Source organism: Echinops telfairi, unplaced genomic scaffold, assembly GCF_000313985.2.
Source record: "Echinops telfairi isolate 266 unplaced genomic scaffold, ASM31398v2 ScPeMD7_5;HRSCAF=22, whole genome shotgun sequence".
NCBI classification, from domain to species: domain Eukaryota; kingdom Metazoa; phylum Chordata; class Mammalia; order Afrosoricida; family Tenrecidae; genus Echinops; species Echinops telfairi.
The window spans coordinates 24,874,159-24,894,129 of record NW_022103901.1 but is presented as its reverse complement, the minus strand read 5'-3'; the positions used below and the strand labels follow the sequence as shown (position 1 = coordinate 24,894,129).

The 19,971-nt window shown below is 42.6% G+C and overlaps 1 protein-coding gene and 1 long non-coding RNA gene across 2 annotated transcripts in view; one reads left to right on the top strand and one right to left on the bottom strand.

Annotated features, from left to right (window-relative positions):
- The window catches only part of LOC123521208, a 184,481-nt gene that overhangs the window by 6,531 nt on the left and 157,979 nt on the right, over positions 1 to 19,971 (top strand). The window contains exon 2 of the long non-coding RNA XR_006679676.1: positions 6,422 to 6,524. This is a non-coding gene — a long non-coding RNA (uncharacterized LOC123521208). The remainder of the gene's footprint in view (positions 1 to 6,421; positions 6,525 to 19,971) is intronic.
- GPR139 (G protein-coupled receptor 139) overlaps positions 16,369 to 19,971 on the bottom strand; it is a 53,684-nt gene continuing 50,081 nt past the window's right edge. Inside the window, exon 2 of the mRNA XM_004705742.3 lies at positions 16,369 to 17,733. Coding sequence (XP_004705799.1) covers positions 16,799 to 17,733 — 935 coding nt within the window. The 3' untranslated portion in view covers positions 16,369 to 16,798. The remainder of the gene's footprint in view (positions 17,734 to 19,971) is intronic.

The following is a 19,971-nucleotide window of genomic DNA, read 5'->3' as shown; positions in this document are numbered from 1 at the left end:
GCTTGGGAGAGAGAATTGGCACCTCTGCGAGTGATTATGAGGAGCCTGGGTGGCAGAGTGGGTTACATGTTGGACTGTGAACTGCAAGGTCAGCAGTTCGAAATGACCAGCCACCCCATGGGAGAAAGAAGACGCTTTCTGCTTCTAAAGAGTTGCCGCGTTAGAAACCCACAGGGACAGTTCTACTAGGCCCTTCCTAGTTGATATGAATAGGAATCATATGCCATTATATCAATGGCTCTTGGAGTATTCCTTGCCTTCTCCTTGAGAAATAATAGTCACATTTATTGAAAACTTATCTGTGTCAAGTACTATGTTGAGGACACTGTGTAGAATCTCACTGAATCTTCACTACCATCATTTTGAGTTTGTGTGATTGTCAAGCTCATGATACATGTAAGAAAAGGAGCACAGAGAGGCTCGGACCACCTAGGAGGCAAGTGTTCAAGATACGGATAAACATGGGGAGTGGCCATTCCAACAGACTTTATGTTGCTCTTCTGTTTTTCGGCAGATCTGGAATCCTATTGCTCTGACACTTTCATAGATGTCACTACTATGTAACTGCCCAAGTTCTTTCATGGTCATCATTGTTATTCACTAGGAGAGGCAAAGTTATGATGCATGAACAAATGTCACCAAATTGTAGTTGCTTAACACAACTTCGCTGTTTCACTAATTGTCTGACAGGGAAAAACTATCTCTTGTTAGGTGTTATCAAGCCGACCTCGGACTCATAATGACCTTCTGTATAACAGAGTCAAATGTTGCCCTGTCTTGTGGTCATTGCTATGTCTGAGCCCAGTGTTGCAACCACTGTGTCACTCCATCGCATTGAGGGTCTCCTTCCTTTCCACCATCTCTCTACTTTACCGGGAAGAACGTCCTTCCCTAGCAGTTGGTCCCTCCTGATTATGTGTCCAAAGTTAGCAAGACAAAGCCTCATCATCTTCACTTCTAAGGAAGTGTTTGGGCTATACTTCTTTCAAAACAGATTCGTTTGTCTATAGTATATGCTTCAACAACATCACAATTAAACTGCAATTTAACTCCTCTTTGGTTTCACGGTTTCATCATTATTCTTTAGCAATGCATAGTATTCCGTTATAATACGAGAATACCCCATTGTTTCCTATGCATGTGAGAGTTGGACATTGAATGAGGAAGACAGTGAAGTGAAAGAAGACTTGCTGAAAGTGAACAGGACTTGAAGCACTTGCTGCTGGTGATCAAGGATTGCAGCCTTCAGTAAGGACTGCAACTCAGTGGGAAGAAGACCCACATCCTCAGAACCGGATGATGGATGGAGAAAAAATTGAAGTTGTCAAGTATCTCACCTTGTTGGGATCCACAATCAGTGCTCATGGAAGCAGCAGTCAAGACAGCAAAGATGTGTTGCTTAGGTAAGTCTGCTCCATACGACCTCTTTAGAGTACAGAAAAGCAAGGGTGTTACTTTGAGAACTAAAAGGTGCACCTGACCCAAACCATGGTATTTTCCATCGCCTCATATGCATGTGAAGTTGGACACTGAGTAGGGAAGATGGATGAAGAATCAACAAATACGAATCATGGTGCTGTCAAAAATATTTGAAGTATGATGGACTGCTAAGAGAACAAATAGATCTGTTTTGGATGAAATACAGCCAGAATTTTCCTTAGAAGCAAGGATGGTGAGACTTCGTCTCACATACTTGGACATGCTATCAGGACAAAATGGACACAGTGGCTGCAGGAATAAGCAGGAATAATAACACTTGTGAGGATGGTGGTAGGACCCAGCAGTGTTTTGTTCTGTTGTGCACACAGTCACTATGAGTTTGAACTGACCTGACTCCTCCTGACAATAACAAATGTCCCGTCATTTTTCATTGATGATCTTTATAGTTCTAGAGTTTACTACATTAGGTCTTTAATCTGTCTTGAGTTTGTTTTGCAGATAGAGTGAGGTATGTGTCTCATTTCATTCTTCTGCAAATGGAAATCCAATTTTTCCTGCATCATTTGTTGAAGAGACTACCTCTTCCCCATTTGATGTTTTTTGGCCTTTTGTCAAAAGCCAGTAGTTCATAAGTGGACATGTTTACTTCTGGGTTCTCTATTCTGTTTCATTGATCTACACATCTACTGTTATACCAATGCCAGCCTTTTTTGACTACCCTGACTGTGTAGTTGGTTTGGGGGTCCAAAAGTGTGAGGCCTCCTACTTTATTGGTTGGTTTTTAAAAAAACTTATCCTGTATCTCTTTCCCCTCCATATAAAGACAGTGATTAATTTACCCATTTCTTTAAAGAATGATGCTGGGACCTGGATCGGAATTATATTTGTAGATTGCTTTGTGTAATATTGTCATTTTCACAATGTTAAATCTTCCTATCCATGAACATGGGAATTTTTTCATTTATATAGGTCTACTTTTTTTCTTGCGGTAACATTTTGTAGTTTTCATTGTACAAGTCTTTTATTTCTCTACATTCCTAAGTATTTAATCTTTTGTGTGACTACTATAAATGGCATTGTTCTCTTGATATCATTTTAAGAGCTCTCTTGGTTTGTATACAGCAGTTTGATTGGTTTTTGTATGTTGATCTTGTACCCTCTTACATTTCCAAAAGTTTCAATTATTTCTGATATTCCCCCCATCCTCAGTCTTTGAGGTTTTCTACGTACAGAATCATATCATCTGCAAATAGAGAGTTTGACTTCTTTTCCCATTTGCATGCCTTTGATTTATTTCTTCTTCTTTTTTTAAAAAATAACTCTGGCTAAGACTTCCAGAACAATATTGAATAAGACTGGTGACAGAAGTCATCCTTGTCTGGTTCTCGTTGACGAAGGGAATGCTTTCAGTTTTTCCCCATTGAGTGAGATTTTTGGCTGTTGGTTTTGAGTTTATGATTTTTTATTATATGAGGAATTTCCCTTCTATTATTATTTTGAGAGGTTTTTTTTTATTAGAATGAATGTTGAATTTTGTCAAACAAACAGGTTAGGTTTTTAACATTTACTCCCAACTGGTGAGGAAGGAGGCCTTGTTTCATTTGTAAAAGGAGGAAATTAAGGCCTCAATGTGGCCACTTCTGAGTCCTGCAGTGTCGGGGTTCCCCAGTTGTCCACGATGATAATTTGAAACTTCTTCCAGACCCTTAATTGTAGTCACCTCGTCTCTTCTCTGTGACCATTATACTAGTTTATACTATCATTATACTAGTTTATACTATCATTATACTCGTTTATACTATCATTATACTAGTTTATACTATCATTATACTCGTTTATACTATCATTATACTAGTGGTATACCAGTTCCTTCTCTGTGATCATTATACTAGTTTATACTATCATTATACTAGTGGTATACCAGTTCCTTCTCTGTGATCGCTGGCTCATTTTTGGAAATAGAGTATCAGGTCTTTCTTCCTAGTCAACCTTAGTCTGGAAGTTCTGCGAAAGCCTATCCACCATCACTGACCCTGCTGGTATTTGAAATGCAACACAATAGCATGTCTACCTCCACAGGATGACAAGTGGAGAGTTGGGTAGTCGATAATTTTAAAAAATCCATTCTGATAAGCCAATGTCTACCAGATGAGTTGTATGTATCGGATGTGATGTGATGTCAAGTGGGCACAATATTCTGGAAGAAAAACTGAGAAGTACAGGGTAATGTCATGCTGGTGTCAAAGACAAGACTGTTTGCAATGGAGTCACCTCTTATGCTGTCGTGAGTCACTTTGGTAAAAGTCTATAGGAAGATCAAGTGCGTTGTTCATATTGAAACTCTCAAAATAAGTGAAGCTTCTCTGTGCTCTGAAAACAATGCATCTTGAAGAAGAATTTAGCAGACTGCTGAGCCATTCACCTCAATTGATACAACCTTAAAAATACCATTGATTTTCCACAGTAATTATTGTTCTATGACTTCAGTAATTATCTGAAGAATCTTTCAAAAGGATTTGATAAAAGAAAAGAAAAGGTGTTTAATGTCTACAATCTAAAAGTAAAATGTTAAATCTATTAGTTCCAGAAGATGTTCTTATCAAGAAAATTGCTCATAGCTCAATCAACAATGCCTATTTTGCCATGACGTTGGAGCCATAAAAACATTGAGATACTGTTCACTGTTCTTAAAGAAGACATTTATATTTTAAATCGGAATTCTTGATAGATGAAGAAGGACTTTCAAGATCTTTGAGTTATCTCAAAGATCACTATGTATTTTTTCATTTAGGTCCTAATATTTGTGGCAATGGTTACACAGAACTCACAGACAATATTAATGATTATAGGGCTCATTAAGGAAGTTAGCAGGTTGTGATGCAGGTGAAAAATGCTCAGGATACATTTGTTCTTCAGGACATGGAACAGAGTTCTTTTAGGGCTGCTAATAAATGTTCAAAGGGCATTGTTCCCCTCCACTGTCAGCCTTAAGTGGAAGGCATTCAGCTCAAACTCCAAACCCAGCTCCCCGCCCACAATTAAATGCCCAAAGGCACTCTCTTCAGCAAGCCAGCTTCCGGCTCCCAAAGCAACCAGTTGTACTTGCTCAGTGGGCTGGGCAGTCCACTGCTCCATTTCCTGCTCTGACTCCAGGGTCTGCTGCTGCTCCTACGATGTCACCACTGTCTTCTGAAGCAGGAGGTGTATTGTACAGAAATCTCGGGGTCCAGGGGACACATTCCATTCCTCATTCTAGCTGGCAATGAAATATCCCCTCCCTGGCAAGATGGCATTCCAGTGAATCTTGTTCATAATTACTCACAGGTGAAACCTATCAGAGTCTCTCCCCCTACCTTCTTATCAGACCCATGCAGGAAAAGCTTGTTGGATGTTAGTTAGAGACTTTGGCTAGAGAACCGCATTAAATAATTCACTGCCCCTGCAATTCTCCTTTGATGGAGATTTGGTTCTAAAATTAGTGAGTAAGGTGAAAATTGAGTATAAAGAAGTTACTTTTGAAAAGCTCTTAAGTCATGAATAAAATAACACAGGATCTATCACAAAAATCTCCCACCTGTCTTGTCAGTGTGTTTTATTGCTGTGACAGTGGAAGAAGTGACACTACCAATATTTCAAATTCCAGCAGAGTCATTCATAGTGGACAGGTTTCAGCACAACTTTTAGGCTAAGATAGAGCTCTTAGGTAATCTGCTTCTGAAAACTAGCCAATGAAAAGCATCAGAATGACAACAGAACTTCCTTTTGGACACTATTAGCAGAGATCAAGTGCTAGAAGAGAGCTCATGTTTGGTGACAGAGAGGACCAGCCAAGGGGAGGGAGACCCTTAGTGAGATGGATTGGCACAGTTCCTTATACTGGAGTCAGGGCCGACTGTCTTACCTGCCTATCCCAAGAGTCATCCCCCAGATTAACGTTTCTGCATGTACACTTTAGTGATATTGCTGGCATTGTCTCAGTTTATCTAAGTAGACTTGTCCTATCAATGGCCCCTCAGGAAGAATCGTTTTGACCTAGTTCTTCTTACACAATAGTGGAGAGGGTAAATTTGGATGAGTGAAATGGCAAGTGGCTATTTCTTCCACAGGAAAACTATCGTAGACCCCTAGACCACACAAGGCGACACAAAAAGAAGGAGAGCCCTCTCTTCTATTTCTAGGTCGATTTCCTCTTTCTCTGCCTGAGGATCCATCTCTCTTCTGGATGCTGCGATGACCTCACCCTTTGTGAAGGGTCTTGTCCTGTCCCCTCATGGCTATGGCCTTGTCCTCACTGGGGCAGCCATGTCAAGGCACATGACCATGCCCCAGACGATTACACCAAGAGGCACAGACACACACACACACACACACACACACACACACACAGAGGAAGTCATTTCCTGAAAGTCTCCTAGAGATCAGATATTTACGAGATTGATTCATAATAACAGGAAGCCCTTGTTTCCCGCCTAGGAGTATTTGTTCCTTCTACTACAACCCGGGAGACATACTTGACATAGTGAGGAAAGGTCAACTGTATCAATCCTCACCCACAAAGACTAATTCCGTTTCTATCCTCCCCAGAGCAGAGTGATAATAAACTGAATGTGAGATGGGCAAGTAGTCTTTCCGTACCTGCCATCGCATCCCTGAAAATACAGTGGGCAGCACAGTCTGAGAGAAAGAACTAGGGTAAACCCGAAGTCACATTTCGTGGTATTGAAACTGAATAGGGAGTGGCTGATGGCAGGGTCCCTTTTCTCCCTAAATCCTCCATGCTCTGTCTTTTTCAAGGACTGGTATTGGATGGCTGAGTGAATGCTACACTTTCTCTACTTTGGGAACGAGAGAGTGCTGGCACAGGCCACATCTACAGCATTTCCCCTTGGGAGTATCTTGGTCATTTCATTGGGTCCCAATTTTCCAGAGCAATATGACAATGGAAATCCTCCTTAACATCCTCCCCATGTCTTCATTACAGGGAACTCAAACTAATAATGGACCCCAACCATGGCAATCACAGCTTTAGAAGTGAGAACTCAGAGGAGATTCTGGGCCCCAAAGGATAGTAAATCAAAGCCAAGGTGAGAATCTATGGTGCCGTGACAAGTAGTAACTTGTCAATAATATAAATAATTTTCAGATACTTTACATATTGTCAATACAATATTTAATATCATGATAAGCAATAGTATACATCGTTCTTACCATTCCTTTTGAAGCCAGTACTATTGTTTAATGGTGTTGAAATAGAACCTGGATCTAACGTGTCTACGCAGTGGTAAATGGCAATGGCAGGATTGGAACACAGATCTGCATGACTCACATCTTTTTCACATCAAGAGTTGTGATACTTTGAAGGTACCCCTTTCCCACCCCCACTCTCAAAACTGCTACTTGGTATCTTTATTTTAAATCAAAGTAAACTAAAATTATTTTTTTGTTTCAGACCCTTTAGAGAATTGTCTGACAGCTAGAGAGAGGGGTGGATGAGGGTTGATTTAAAACAAAGATACCAAGTAGCACTTCCTGGAGAAGGAGACATTTGGGGTGTGGGTGTGGGTGGGGGACCCAGCACTCTAATTTGAAGGCGTTAAGCAGGCTTAGGAGGATCTTTTCTTACCCTTTTCTAAGTATTCTGTCTGAACAGTGCAGCACACTTGACTGTCTGTCTCCTAGTGGGTTGTGAAATTCTCTGAGTACATGCATAAAAGTCACTAGGTCATAAGAAGGTTAAGAGTAGTAGGAATTATTCCCTGTTTCCAGTTGTTCTACTTCAACCCATAACTTGGTAACTCCTGAAATAGTTAACTTTTGGAAGGATTTGGAAGGGAAGGCCTCTCAACCCTTCTCTCTCTCTACCCTCAGTGGAGAAGAAGGTCTTGATTGCTTTTAGGCTTGACAGAAGGCACACCATATATATGAGCAAGTATCCGTTTCTTCTGTTTCTCAGGCTAGTCTGCCTTAAAGCAGACTAGAAAGGAGGAATTCTTCCTAGGCTCCCACATACCAAGTGAGTTGCCCCCCAAGTCTGCTTCCAGAGAAGGACCCGGAGGCCAGTCTCTTATTGTCTTAAGAAGGCTTTGATTGGCAGGCAGCAGTTCTGCCTTCAACGAGCTTCCATGCATTCCCACATCCTCTCGTGAGTGTTTGGTTTATGTTCTAAACTGGTTGGTAAGAAACGCCATGGACTCTGGGTTCAAACAAAAGGATCCAGTCTGTCCTTCAGTTATAGGGCTGGTCATCGTGCCTCACTAGTCTCCTTATTGAACTGACTCTTCAACTGAATCCAAATTCAGAATAAAGAGATAGGTGGTCACCCTTTTCCAGCATCTTCAAGGCTCAATCAAAGGAAATGCACATTGTGACACCGAAGTCGTTGTGGGGAAGGTCTGTTTGAATCAGTAAAATTGCCCCAGTGGCTAGAACCCATTTATATTTGTTTATTAATTTTTATGTTTTTCATCTGTTCATGGCAGATGATACTGGTTCTCCATTTCTGAGACTCATCCAATTAAAAAAAAATCAGTGGCTTTTTACCTTGGGTGCCCCTTGGGACCACCTGAGGAGCATCACACATTTTGATAGATGGATTTCACTAGGCACCGGGATTTTCCAAAGCCCCGCCAAGGTGAAAAAAAAATCCCATGATTTTAAATAACGCCAGTGTGTTGCTCCTTAAGCTTTAACGTGTCTGAGAATCACTGGGGGGGTCTTATTAAATGTAGATTCTGATTCAGTTAGCTGTGAGGGGGGCTGAGATTCTTCATTTCAAGCACCCAGATGATTTAGACCATCCTCTGAGGAACCGAGCTCTTCTTTTATTGGACTTGCTCTGTAAGAAATCCTATTGTAAATATTTTTATAAAGTAAATCATGCTGCTACCATTCTATTTTTCTTCCCTTTCTCCTCCTCATCCTCCCCCTCTTTTTACCCTTGAAGGGTTATAAATCTGTATCTTCATGTGGAAACTTTCTGAAAACAACTCTCACCCATCTATAGAGACAGTAACTGGATTAATAGTTCAGGGGCTATGGCAGGGGAGACTGGGGGGAAATGGGGAGCTAATAATGAGTACAAGAATGAAGAAAATGTTCTAAAACACATTGTGGTGATCGGTTGTATAATTTTTCTTGATGTGATTGAGCTGTTGATTTGTATGATATGTGAATTATATGCCAATAAAACTGTTGAAAACAACAAGAACAAAATAGCTCTTACCCTACTGGTTCAAAATGAAAGTCAGGGTCAAATGTTTTCAGCACTTTGGACAGAAGCACAGCTATTGTTTTAAAAGACCAAAGCCTAAGCTAGAAGGGAATCAAGAGTTTCATAAATCTGTGTATAAAAACATTTACAAGACAATGGCGTTGAATGTATTACTGGAAGCAGTGCAAGAAAGTTTAAAAACATACCATTTTGTATGCCTTCCTGATAGCAGAGTCTGTATTATTCCATCGATACTCTATTATGCCATCATGATTTCTGGCTTCTCATGAATGGAATTGGAGCATGACTTTTGCCTAAATATCAACCTTGGATAATGAAAAGGCTAATGAGATCTAACTGCTAATTCTGAGAGGAGGGAGTCTGTGATGTCAAGGAAAGCATGTCAAGTGGTTCTTGGAACAAGACAGGACTGGCCTTAAATACCAACGAATCAATTATTTATGTTGAACTTGAGCAAGTTTACTTTCACTCTTGTGGGACTCAGTTTTCTCATCTGGAGCATGAGGGTGATGACATTGCCCTTCAAGATCTATTGTGAGACTTAAATGAGCTTCCCACCAAATTCCTCAGTAGAGCCTACAAAATCCCATAAAAGTTGGCTCCTTCTATCTTGTCCTATACCACTCTGTGGTAGTTATATAATCTGGTGTCAATTTGGGACTTGAGAGGATTAAGCATGAAGGGGTGGAGTCTAATCTGTCAATTGGGTCACAGCCAATGAGACTTCTGTGGGCATGGCCTTTCCCTGAGGATTCTGGGAAAACTCTAGTATTTCCTCCTTGGAGGTGGGAGTTGCTTTCTCTGCTCACTTCTTTGGAGACTCTCTACTGACAAGGCTGACTCCCTCCGTGACATCCCTGAGGAGAGGCCACATGGACCTACCCTGATGCAGCCCTGGAAGCTGGAGGAATCACTTGGAGACCCCTGGCAGCTCTGAGATGCTTACAATGCCACTGGATCCAAAGACCTTCTACCCACTGGCCTGTGATTGCCCTGCATTTGGCATCATTGCATCTATTTCGTGAGTCTGGAGAGGGCTTTATAGATTGGTATCAGACATATGGGCTAATATTGGACTTATGGGCTTGGACAGGACTCAGTTGGGATGCTTTATTAATGTACAATTGCCCTTTATATAAAACTCTCTCTTACACACATATGCGTGTTTATGAATTTGTTTCTCCAGTCTACCTGGACTAGCACATACTCTTTGGCTGGATTCCTATGCTTTAGCACTTCTGGTCTTCTTTTTGTTTCATGAACATTTCAGGGTCTTGGTACCTTTGGGTCCCTTTGCTTGGTGTCTGCTGGTGTGACTGTCACCGTTTCATTTGGGTGCTGCTTCTATTTCCACCCATTCAAAAAGACCTCCTTTGAATGAAATCTCATGTTGCTCCCACCTGACCCCAACACCTTATTATTATGATTATTTTTTACTTTGGAGTACTTATCACAATCTAAAATGATCTTATTTGTTTCCTGGTATCTTTCCTCTCACCTCCACTACACTGTAAGATGATTTCAAATACTGTTAGTCACATACACGAATGATAATAGGAGTGCCTGGGACATAAGCCAAACCCAACCCTGTGGTTGAGTCCAGCCTGCCTCACGGAGCTCAATAACACCTAACCCTAGAGGACAGAGCACAGCTGCCTCAGGCCCATAATACCAATTTCCTCTCCGTAAAATGAAGCTAGTCATAGCTCCAATACTTCCCTCATGGGGAAATGATTAGTTGACTGTCCCATGAGGCCTAGAGAGGGAAGTTCTTAGATGCCTCCATTGCTCTGGTTGGTTCCCTTAATCCCTTTTATATCATTATCAACAGGATCTGTTGTCATGAATTAACATAAGACCAATACCTATAGATAAGGCGTCATGACAGTAGTTAAGCACTCAACTGCTAACTGGAGGATCAATAGTTCAAATCTATCAGCTGCTTCGTGGGAGAAAGATGTGGCAGTCCGCTCCTACAAAGATGCCCCCTTCAGGAAGCCTACAATAGAGAAGACGCTAGGTGAAATGGAGAGTGGCGAGGATGCTAGAGGAAGTCTTACGTGACCCGAGTTCCACTGCAGACAAAAGGAATCTCTTTGGGCCTGGCATCTTCACCTATAACATGATGCAAAATCGGAGGATCTTTTTAGCCCTATGCAACGTAGTGGATTATGTGTTGAGCTGCTAACACAAGTTCAACAGTTTGAAAGTATAGCTGCTCTGAGAGAGAGAGAGAGATGAGGTTTTCTGCTCCTGTAAATATTTACAGCCTCAGAAACCCACAGCGGCAGTTCAACTCTGTCCTGCAGGGTTGCAACGAGTCAGAACCGAATTGATGGCAGCAGGACTGAATCAATAAAGATTTTGTTGGTTCGCTTTACCTCTGCTACTACTAATTGCCTTGTGAGTGCTTACTGGGGTGATTAGCTTCATTTTAGAGAGAGGAAAGTGATGGTATGGGCCAAAGGTAGTTCCACTTTGTCCTGCAGGGGCGCTCTGAGTCAGAGTGGACATGGTGGCAGTGAGTTACGCTGTGGTTGCAGTCTCATTTGGGAGTTGAGCCTTTGTTTTGCTCACGAAGCCATCTTCACGCAGGCTTGTTTCCTAAGCCTAATCCGTTCTGAATCGCATAAAGAGCAGCACAAACAGCGAGACAGAGAAGCAGACCCCGGGGAGGACAGATGCCATCTGCAGACAGCAGAGGCAGGTGCACCTACAAGCCCAGGATCTCCAAGGATTGCGGGTCCTAGAAGCTGATGTCGATGAAGCAGGATCCCCCGCCCCCCCAACCCTCTCTGCATTCTGTCATCTAAACTGTGAGAAAAGACATTTCTGTGCTTTAAAGCCCCTGGTGGGGTTTCTGCTACAGCAGCACTGGGTAACCAAGAGACTCGATTCAATCTTTTCCTTCATGCCACTGCATTAAACTCTGTTTCCTCCAAGATCCTGGTTGGTAAACCAATTATTTTGAAATATATCTGGAGAAGCTCATTCCAAGAACCCCGAAAACCATGTATGGAGTTGATAGAGCTCCCTGTGAAGATTTTGTCTTTGAGTTTAATCTAGATCCCTCTGGCTGGAGCTCAATTCTGACTTTCTTTAGTTCCATCTCCAGTGGAGAGAAATACTGTGTAACTCTAGGTAACAAAACTTCACAGTCAGGATGACTCTTTGATGAGAAGGTGTCGCTTTCCCCTGTGGCTCAGTTTTTACTCCTTTTTAATACCTTGGGGAGGGGTTGGTCTTCGGGGGGGCAGTAGGACAGTGACAATCTCCCAATCAACCCAGGAAAGTCACAGTGTTTATCCTAGTGGACATTAGCCTCTGATCCCCCTCGCTGTGTCTGGCAAGTCGTCGGATTAGTTACACACCCTCTATAGAGGCTGAGCTATCACATTTAGCTGAGTGCACTAATAAAAGGGTTATTATTTAGCAGTTCAACCTCCATCAACTCACTTGCATCCTGCCTCCCTGAGTCAGTGAATAAAATTAATGGGTGCTGTGGCCATGCCTACTGACTTCTTTACAACCCTCTCAGCAATTTTTGTGCCCCCTTTTCTGGGCCTCCCCCTCAACTTGTAAGTCAGCTTCATCATCTAAATGGTTGCCAAGATAAGGTTGTGAGAACAGTTTGTGGGTGGGTGTCAGTTTGTGTGAAAAAATGCGGTGCTAGTTTGAGAGTTGTGGTTAGGATTCTAGATAGAGTCAATTAAAAGAGAAAGTTTACCTCACAGGGAAAGGTCAAGCCAGTGTTTTAATTATGATGCTCTTATAATATACCTCATGCTTCAATGACATGGGCTGTAAGAGCTGGAAAATGATGTGATATATTCAATTTGAAAAAGGGCACAAGAATTACATGATCTTTGGAGGGATGAATCACAATCTTTCAGAGAACGCAATTTGGTATTGAATAGAGAGGATTCTGGATGAAACACGAAGTGACCTGGGTTCTGCTTGTTAGGCCTGTAATCCGCCTATAAAATGATGCAAAATTGGATGCTCTCTTAAGCTCTGCTACACATAATGGTCCCATGAGCATGGGGTTATTATTAATGCCATTTTCTGGGGAGGAAATGTAGACTCAGAGTAGTTGAGAAAATTACCCAAGGTCACATAGCACATATAACGTAGCCGAGCCTGCCTACAATGATGGAGCTGTTTGATTCCGAATGCTGAGTTCCACGAGGGCTCCTACTTCCCGTGTAGGCTCGTGGGAAAAGTTGCACTGTTTTCTAGATGAGATCATCAGGGACTTGCTCAAGAACCCACACCTAGTTCACAGGTGGAGCTTGGTCATAAACACATGCCCCCAGTCCATGCTTTCAGCCATTGTACTAGATGTCCACTTACTAGCATGCCATCACTCAGTTGAAGATAGTAGAGGGGTTAATCAGAGAAAAATCCGGATCCATATTTAGTAAGTGATCTCACTTTAGATTATAGGAAGAATAAATCATTGGGATTAACTCCTGAAATAGCTGTGGATGACCAGGTAGGACTAGTACCTACCGCAATGTAGAAGCAAGATGCCCATTCCAAATTTTCAGAGTCCTGCCACTGCTTGAGTATGTTAAATATATATATATATATATATATTATATATTATATATATATCAAACACCACATGTGTACCATATTAGAATTTATTATAATACAAACAAGTCCAAACACAATATATCATCTAATTAAGAAAATATGAACATTTACTACTTCTCTATGGTACCCTCCATTCTTTGACCCCCAAAGAGTCCAAACTGGAGTCTTTCATTCCCTTCTGATAGACCTCCCCCTGTTGGATCAGTAGGTACGCGGTGTGTAAAGTGATCTTTTCCAATTGCAGGGTGCTGGCAAAGTGGAAGTTCATGCTGCCTCACATCTGTTTTTCATGGTTTGTCAGCCATCTCCATATTCCCCTCCCCTTGAGACATTTCCGTGTATAACATGATTACATATCCAGCTAGCAAGGGAGCTGCTAGCTAAGAGTCCTTAAGAGGTACTACCCCTCCCTAATATAAGGCGATTAATTGCTTATGTGCCAAAGGAAGCAGCTATTTCCATGACAGGCTTCAAATGTAAAGACTTTATTTCCAAAACTGACTTAAACGTTTTTCTTCAAAGCAAAACCAAAACAAACTTCTCAATATTCTCCATAAATATGACAATACATAAGAATTAAATTACATAAGTCTTTTGGTTATCTGAAATACATTTCAGCAGATATATATCAACCAAACCCCGAAGACATTCATATGCATCTTCACCAGAAGGAATCCACTCGCTGGATGGCCTTGAAGACTCAGATCCCCTTGAAATATTATTTATCAAAACATAAAATATCATCAGAAGGAAAAAAGACTATAATACTATTCGGTAGCGTCTCTATTGTGAAGTAATAAGTGAGTGTATGAGGAAAATATCCCAAATGCACACCCAGCTTTTACTTTGAAAAACATCAGCAAGTAATCTGTACATACAATTAAAACCGTGGAGGAAGGAACATTGAGGTCGGCAAACATAGCTTCCATTGGACATACATTTTCCAAAAGGAACTGCCTTTTCTCTACAGATATTGCACATCAGCTCATTCCAGGATAGCTAAAGCTAGTATTTGTCAGCACTAGGCATTTTGAAAAATAAATATCATATACATATATTCCATATAGGTAGCCTTTGGTCAATGTTCATTCATAAAGGGATGTGGTGGGATCACATGATGCACACAATTAATGCACATAGATGCAACTACATGTGCTTGGCAAGCAAAGCAGCAACGGAATGCAATTTCCTGAAGGGGCAAGGGGACATCTGCTCACCATTCAGCTCAATGCAAGTACACCCCGGGGAGTGTGGGATAGGGGTTGCAAACCTGCTCCCCTCCTTAGTCAAGCCACCACCATGCTCCTCTGGAAGAGTGTGAGCATCTCCGGGCATCAGTATGAGACACTAGACTCTCGTGTGATAGGGTCCCCTCCAGGCAAGCCAACTCTGCTCTGTCTTCAGCTACCAAAACCGGAAGACAGGCCAGTTCTCGTGCTGGAGACCAACTCAGGTGGGTTGGGTTTCTAAGGAAATGAGCTCTGGCCTGAAACGCACCTTCCTCCTGAAGGCTCTGGAAAGGGCTTGTTGGCTAGACCAGATTGTTGTCTGTGGCATTGCAAACATTGAGGCAGATGAGACGACTCTCGGGCTATCACGTAAAAGGAGTAGGGATTAGGATCATCAGGATGAATAGGACCCAGAATGATGTGAACTGAGCTTTGAGAGTATTGCTTGAATCTCAGGGCTTGCGTTGCACGTGGGGCCTCTTCTCTCTTCCCTCCCCTTATTTATTGCAAATTCTATGAAAAGGGATAGATATGCCTTCCGAGCTGGGGACAAAACTGCGTGGACCCCAAGTGTTCCAGGTGGCCTGTTGTCTGCTTTTTGTTTGGTCACCCCCCAACCCACACACTTCTAAAATCATTTTGAGCGATTTTTCAAAACGGGCATGACTTTCAAACATCGGAGGTTCAGGGAGGGAAGTAAAAAAAAAAAGACTGAGAGGAATTCCAGTATGGTTTTAGATTTCCAGTATAAAACACATCACTGGATGCATGTCGTTGTTGGGTGTGGTCAAGCCCATTTCTCAACTCCCGGTGACCACGTGTGACAGACTAGAACTGCCCCATTGGATTTTCTTGGCTGCAGTCTTTTTGGAAGCGGACTACCAACCCTTTCTACTAAAGAGGCAATAAGTGAGTTTGAATCCCCAGTTCGTTAGTAGACAAATACTTCACCAATGTGCCACCACAGCTCCTCATCTCATTAAATGAGTGTGTCTGTGAGTGTGTCCGGGCACACGTGCATGTGGATGACAATTCACGGGGAAACCATTTCATTTACATCCCAGATCTGGGGTTGCTGGAGATAGGCAAGGAGAGAAGAAATAAACACATTGATACTTTATCCTTTTGCAAAGGGCCTGGGCTAAATAGCCTCACTAAGAGCTAGCACTGTCCTTTTGGACCATGGGTGTCAAGGGGGCAGATGAGCAGAGACAGGATGGGCACCTTTCCATGCCAACCGTGTCTGTCTGTGTTTGTGGTGAAGTGGCGATTCCAGGTGGACTGTGGGGCCGAGCTGAGATGCCTCCTCAGCCCAGACAGTGACAATTCTTGACCCTTGAATAGGGATTCCAGTTAGAAGTCACTTCAAATAAAGCAAGTTGGGCAGGGTCGCAGCAGGCAAGAGGCAGGATTGGCAACTCGACATGGGAAAAGGTTTCTCCAGGAAGCATGGCAACTAGAAGCTTTTCGAGTCAAGGTACAGGACACAGCTGGCATGGGCAGGTCAACACAATGGCAAGAGTGGGCTTATTTTTTTGTTTTTCTGGGCTGAAGAATTCCTCCATTCCCTACACATACCAGGCAGGGTCTTTGTTGTGGAGGAGACATAAAATCTGTACATATCAGCTCATAGAAAGAGTACATCTTTGACTCCAGGTCTGAGGGTCATCGTTTGGCTAGTTGAGAGCCTTTCTGCAGAAGTTCTGGGCAGAGTTCGGATGGGATTTAATACTCCCTGGTCCCTACTACCTCATTCTTCAGCTAAGGGTGCCAAGGCTACTTCAAGACTTTAACCTCCTCTAGGATACAGGGCACCTTAGAGGAACCCAGAGTCCATCAGCATTGGTAGTGCTGGGGATGGCACAGGAAAGTGATGAATGACCTTGGCTCTTGGAAGAAGAGTGCAGACTCAGCTACGTGCTCCTGTGGCATGCATGGTGTGCCACAGGAAATGGTTCCCAGATGGTGGGTAGTTCCAGGGCTAAGTTGCAAACGACTTCTCTACTGCATGTCCTTCCTAGCCACGGGGTGATGGCACCACCTCGGATGTCCTCTTCAAACTGGTAGGGAGTTTTTGTTGTCAACTTGACGGTTGGGAAAATAAATACATCACTAAAAAGAAGACTTCTGCTTTCCTCTCTGCACTCCCATCTTTCCTTATCTACCAGTCTGACAGGTGTTCAGGCTGTGGAAACAGGGAATCAGGTGAACACTCTTGATTGCTCTTCAGCTGTCGGATGGGATGCCCTCCCATCTGGAAATGGGCTAGACAGAGGCACTAGGTGCTGAATCACTGGGGTCACGGAGATACTTTTATAGGCTTTCCATTCTTGTCATACTGGTACACCAGCATCTTGATACAGTGTGAGTTGGCTGGCGAGATCCAGGGGCTACTTGTTATGGAAAAGTTATGGTTGGTGTAGAACTGTACAGGCTGCTTCTGGCACTTGAAGAAGGCCTTGAGTGTGGCAGCTGCCATGGTGCGGAACCGCTTGCTGATGAAACAGTAGAGGAAGAAGTTGATGGCGGTGTTCAGAAGGGCCAGCATGTTGGCGATGTCGGACATGATGTGCACCAGCCAGCGGTTCTGAATGGGTGCCCCGTAGAGGTGGTAGAGGATCATGATGATGCGGGGAGCCCAGAGGGTGGCAAAGATGGAGGTAATGGTGAACAAGATGGCAGTGGTTTTCCCTGTGGAGTAGCCCCGGAGGCGAAAATTGCTCTTTCTCCTGAGCTTGTACACAATGATTGAGTTCAAGATGAAGAAGATGGAACAGGGCACCAGGTACACGGTGAAGCAGTGAATCCAGATAAGGACATGATGCATGGAAGTACTGATATAGTCTTCAGTCCAGATATTGGGCCACCAGTAGTAAGGGATGCTAGTCAGGAAGCAGGTGATGTAAACGCTAATGATGACTTTCCGGGTGCGGGCTGGGTAGGAGACGGTATGGTATTTGAGCGGGTGGCAGACAGCAATGTACCTGTCGATTGTTAATGGGACAGTAATCCAAATGGATGTGTGGATGGATGAGAATTCCAGCACTTCTATGATCTTGTTGGGGACCTGAGGCATCTGCATGTTCAAGATGAAATCTTCCAAGAGGAAGTCCACAAACACGATGAAAAAGAGGACCAAGATGTCAGCAGCAGCAAGTGCCAAGAGATAGTTGTAGGAGGACTTCTGCCTTCTAGCCACCAGCTGAGAAAGGATGATCACTGTCAGGGTGTTTGCTGTGAAGAGAAGAGAAACTAGTTTATCTCTGAAGCCAAAATGGCCCTTGGGCTACAATGGAGGCCACAGACATTTCTTTTGTCTGTTTGTTGGGGCATTCATGTGGAAAGCAAGATGACTGAGTCAACGATTTTCAGGAATAATCTCTACATTTCAAATCACATCTCAGCTAAATCCAACCCCATTGCCATCAAGTCGATTCCAACTCATAGTGACCTATCGGACAGATTACAACTGCTCCTTTGGGGTTTCCTAGATTGTACCTCTACAGGAACAGATAATCACAACTTCTTCCAGTGGAGTACCTGGTGGATTTGAACCACTGACGTTTTTTGGTTAGCAGCCAAATTCTTACCATATTGCATCACCAGGGCTCCCATATACAAACCTGGATATGATTTTACAAAGTGATGCACATAATGCAGTTAATCTATTTTGCAGGCACCATTTGAGATGGTGCTGCTTTTATCTGCATTTTAAAAAGATAGAATTGGAAATAGATCTATGTGCATATACTTATATGTATAAATATTAAGGCAGCAGATGGACATTAGACCTCTACTTAAGTACTGCCTCAGTGCAAGAACACTTTGTTCTAATAACCCAGTATTCTATAATGCTTACCTTCCCTGACACGATCGCTGAAGACAAAATGGGTGCATAAGTAAATGTGGTGAAGAAAGCTAATGGTGCCCAGCTATCAAAAGATATAGCGTATGGGGTCTTAAAGGCTTGGAGATAAACAAGCGGCCATCTAGCAACTAAGAACTAAGCCCACCTGGAATAAGCACACCAGCCTGTATGATCGTAAGGTGTCAATGGAATCAAGTATCAGGCATCAAAGACCCAGAACAAAAAATCATATCAATGTGAATGAGGGGGAGGGTGGAATGGAGACCCAAAGCCCACATGCAGACAATTAGACAACCCTTACAGAAGGGTCAGAAGGAAGAGATGAGCCAGTCAGGGTGAAGTATAGCACCGATGAAACATACAACTTTCCTGTAGTTTTTTAATACTTCTTCCTCCCCATTATCATGACCCCAATTCTATCTTACAAATCTGGCTAGACCAGAGCATGTACACTGGTACTGTTAAGAGCTCACAACACAGGGAATCCAGGACAGATAAACCCCTCAGGACCAATAATGAGAGCAGCGATATCAGGAGGGTAAGGGAAAGGTGGGGGGAGAAAGGGGAAACTGATCACAATGATCAACATATAACCCCCTCCCAGAGGGGACAAACAACAGAAAAGTGGGTGAAGGGAGACAGCAGACAATTTAAGATATGAAAATAATAGTAATTTATAATGTATCAAGGGTTTATCAGTAAGGAAGGGGAAAAAACAATGAGCTGATACTGAGAGGTCAAGTAGAAAGAAAATATTTTGAAAATGATGATGGCAACATATGTATAAAAGTGCTTGACACAATGGATGTATGTATGGACTGTGATAAGAAGTGTAAGAGCCCCCAATAAAATGATTTAAAAATAAAAAGATAAAATTTGGACTCAGGAAATGTTTCACACAGCAGATAAGTCAGGAGGACAGGATCCAAACCTACAGCCCCTGGTTCCAAATCCCATGTATACAGGATAGGGTTGGAATGAGTTTTCCTTCTTTTGTGTGGTTAGGAAGGTAACTAGACTATATGGCTTCATATAGTACATATAGTGCCCTTTTAGAACTTGGACTGTGATATTTAGGCTTTGCATCAACTTGGCTTGGTTAGGATTCTCAATCTGGCATTTAGAGCCTCTCCCTTGATGTGATCTAGTATAATATAATCAAATCCATGATAGACTTTGCTGTGAGCACACAAGCAGTTGTGGGAAGATTAGGGTGGAATATTCCCCCCTTGATCATGTGGCAGTCCTGATATAGATGAAAGGAAGTTTCATTAAGGGTGTGGCTTACTCTTACATAATTTGACACTGTGGGAAAGCTAGCTTGATTCTTCTTGCTGGTGTGGATCCTGCCACCAGCTCATCAACCCCCATATTGTCTGCCAAACTTGAATTCGTTGAACTTTGTAGTTGCAAGACTGACTGACTGCCTGTCGATGGTATTCCTGCTTCCTGGTTCTCTAGACCCAGCAGAATATCTGACCCATGGACTTGAACCAGACCAGACTTAGCCCCTTTTACAACTGTGTGAACCATTTCTTCATACAAATATAGTATAAATCTATCTATCTATCTATCTATCTATCTATCTATCTATCTATCTATCT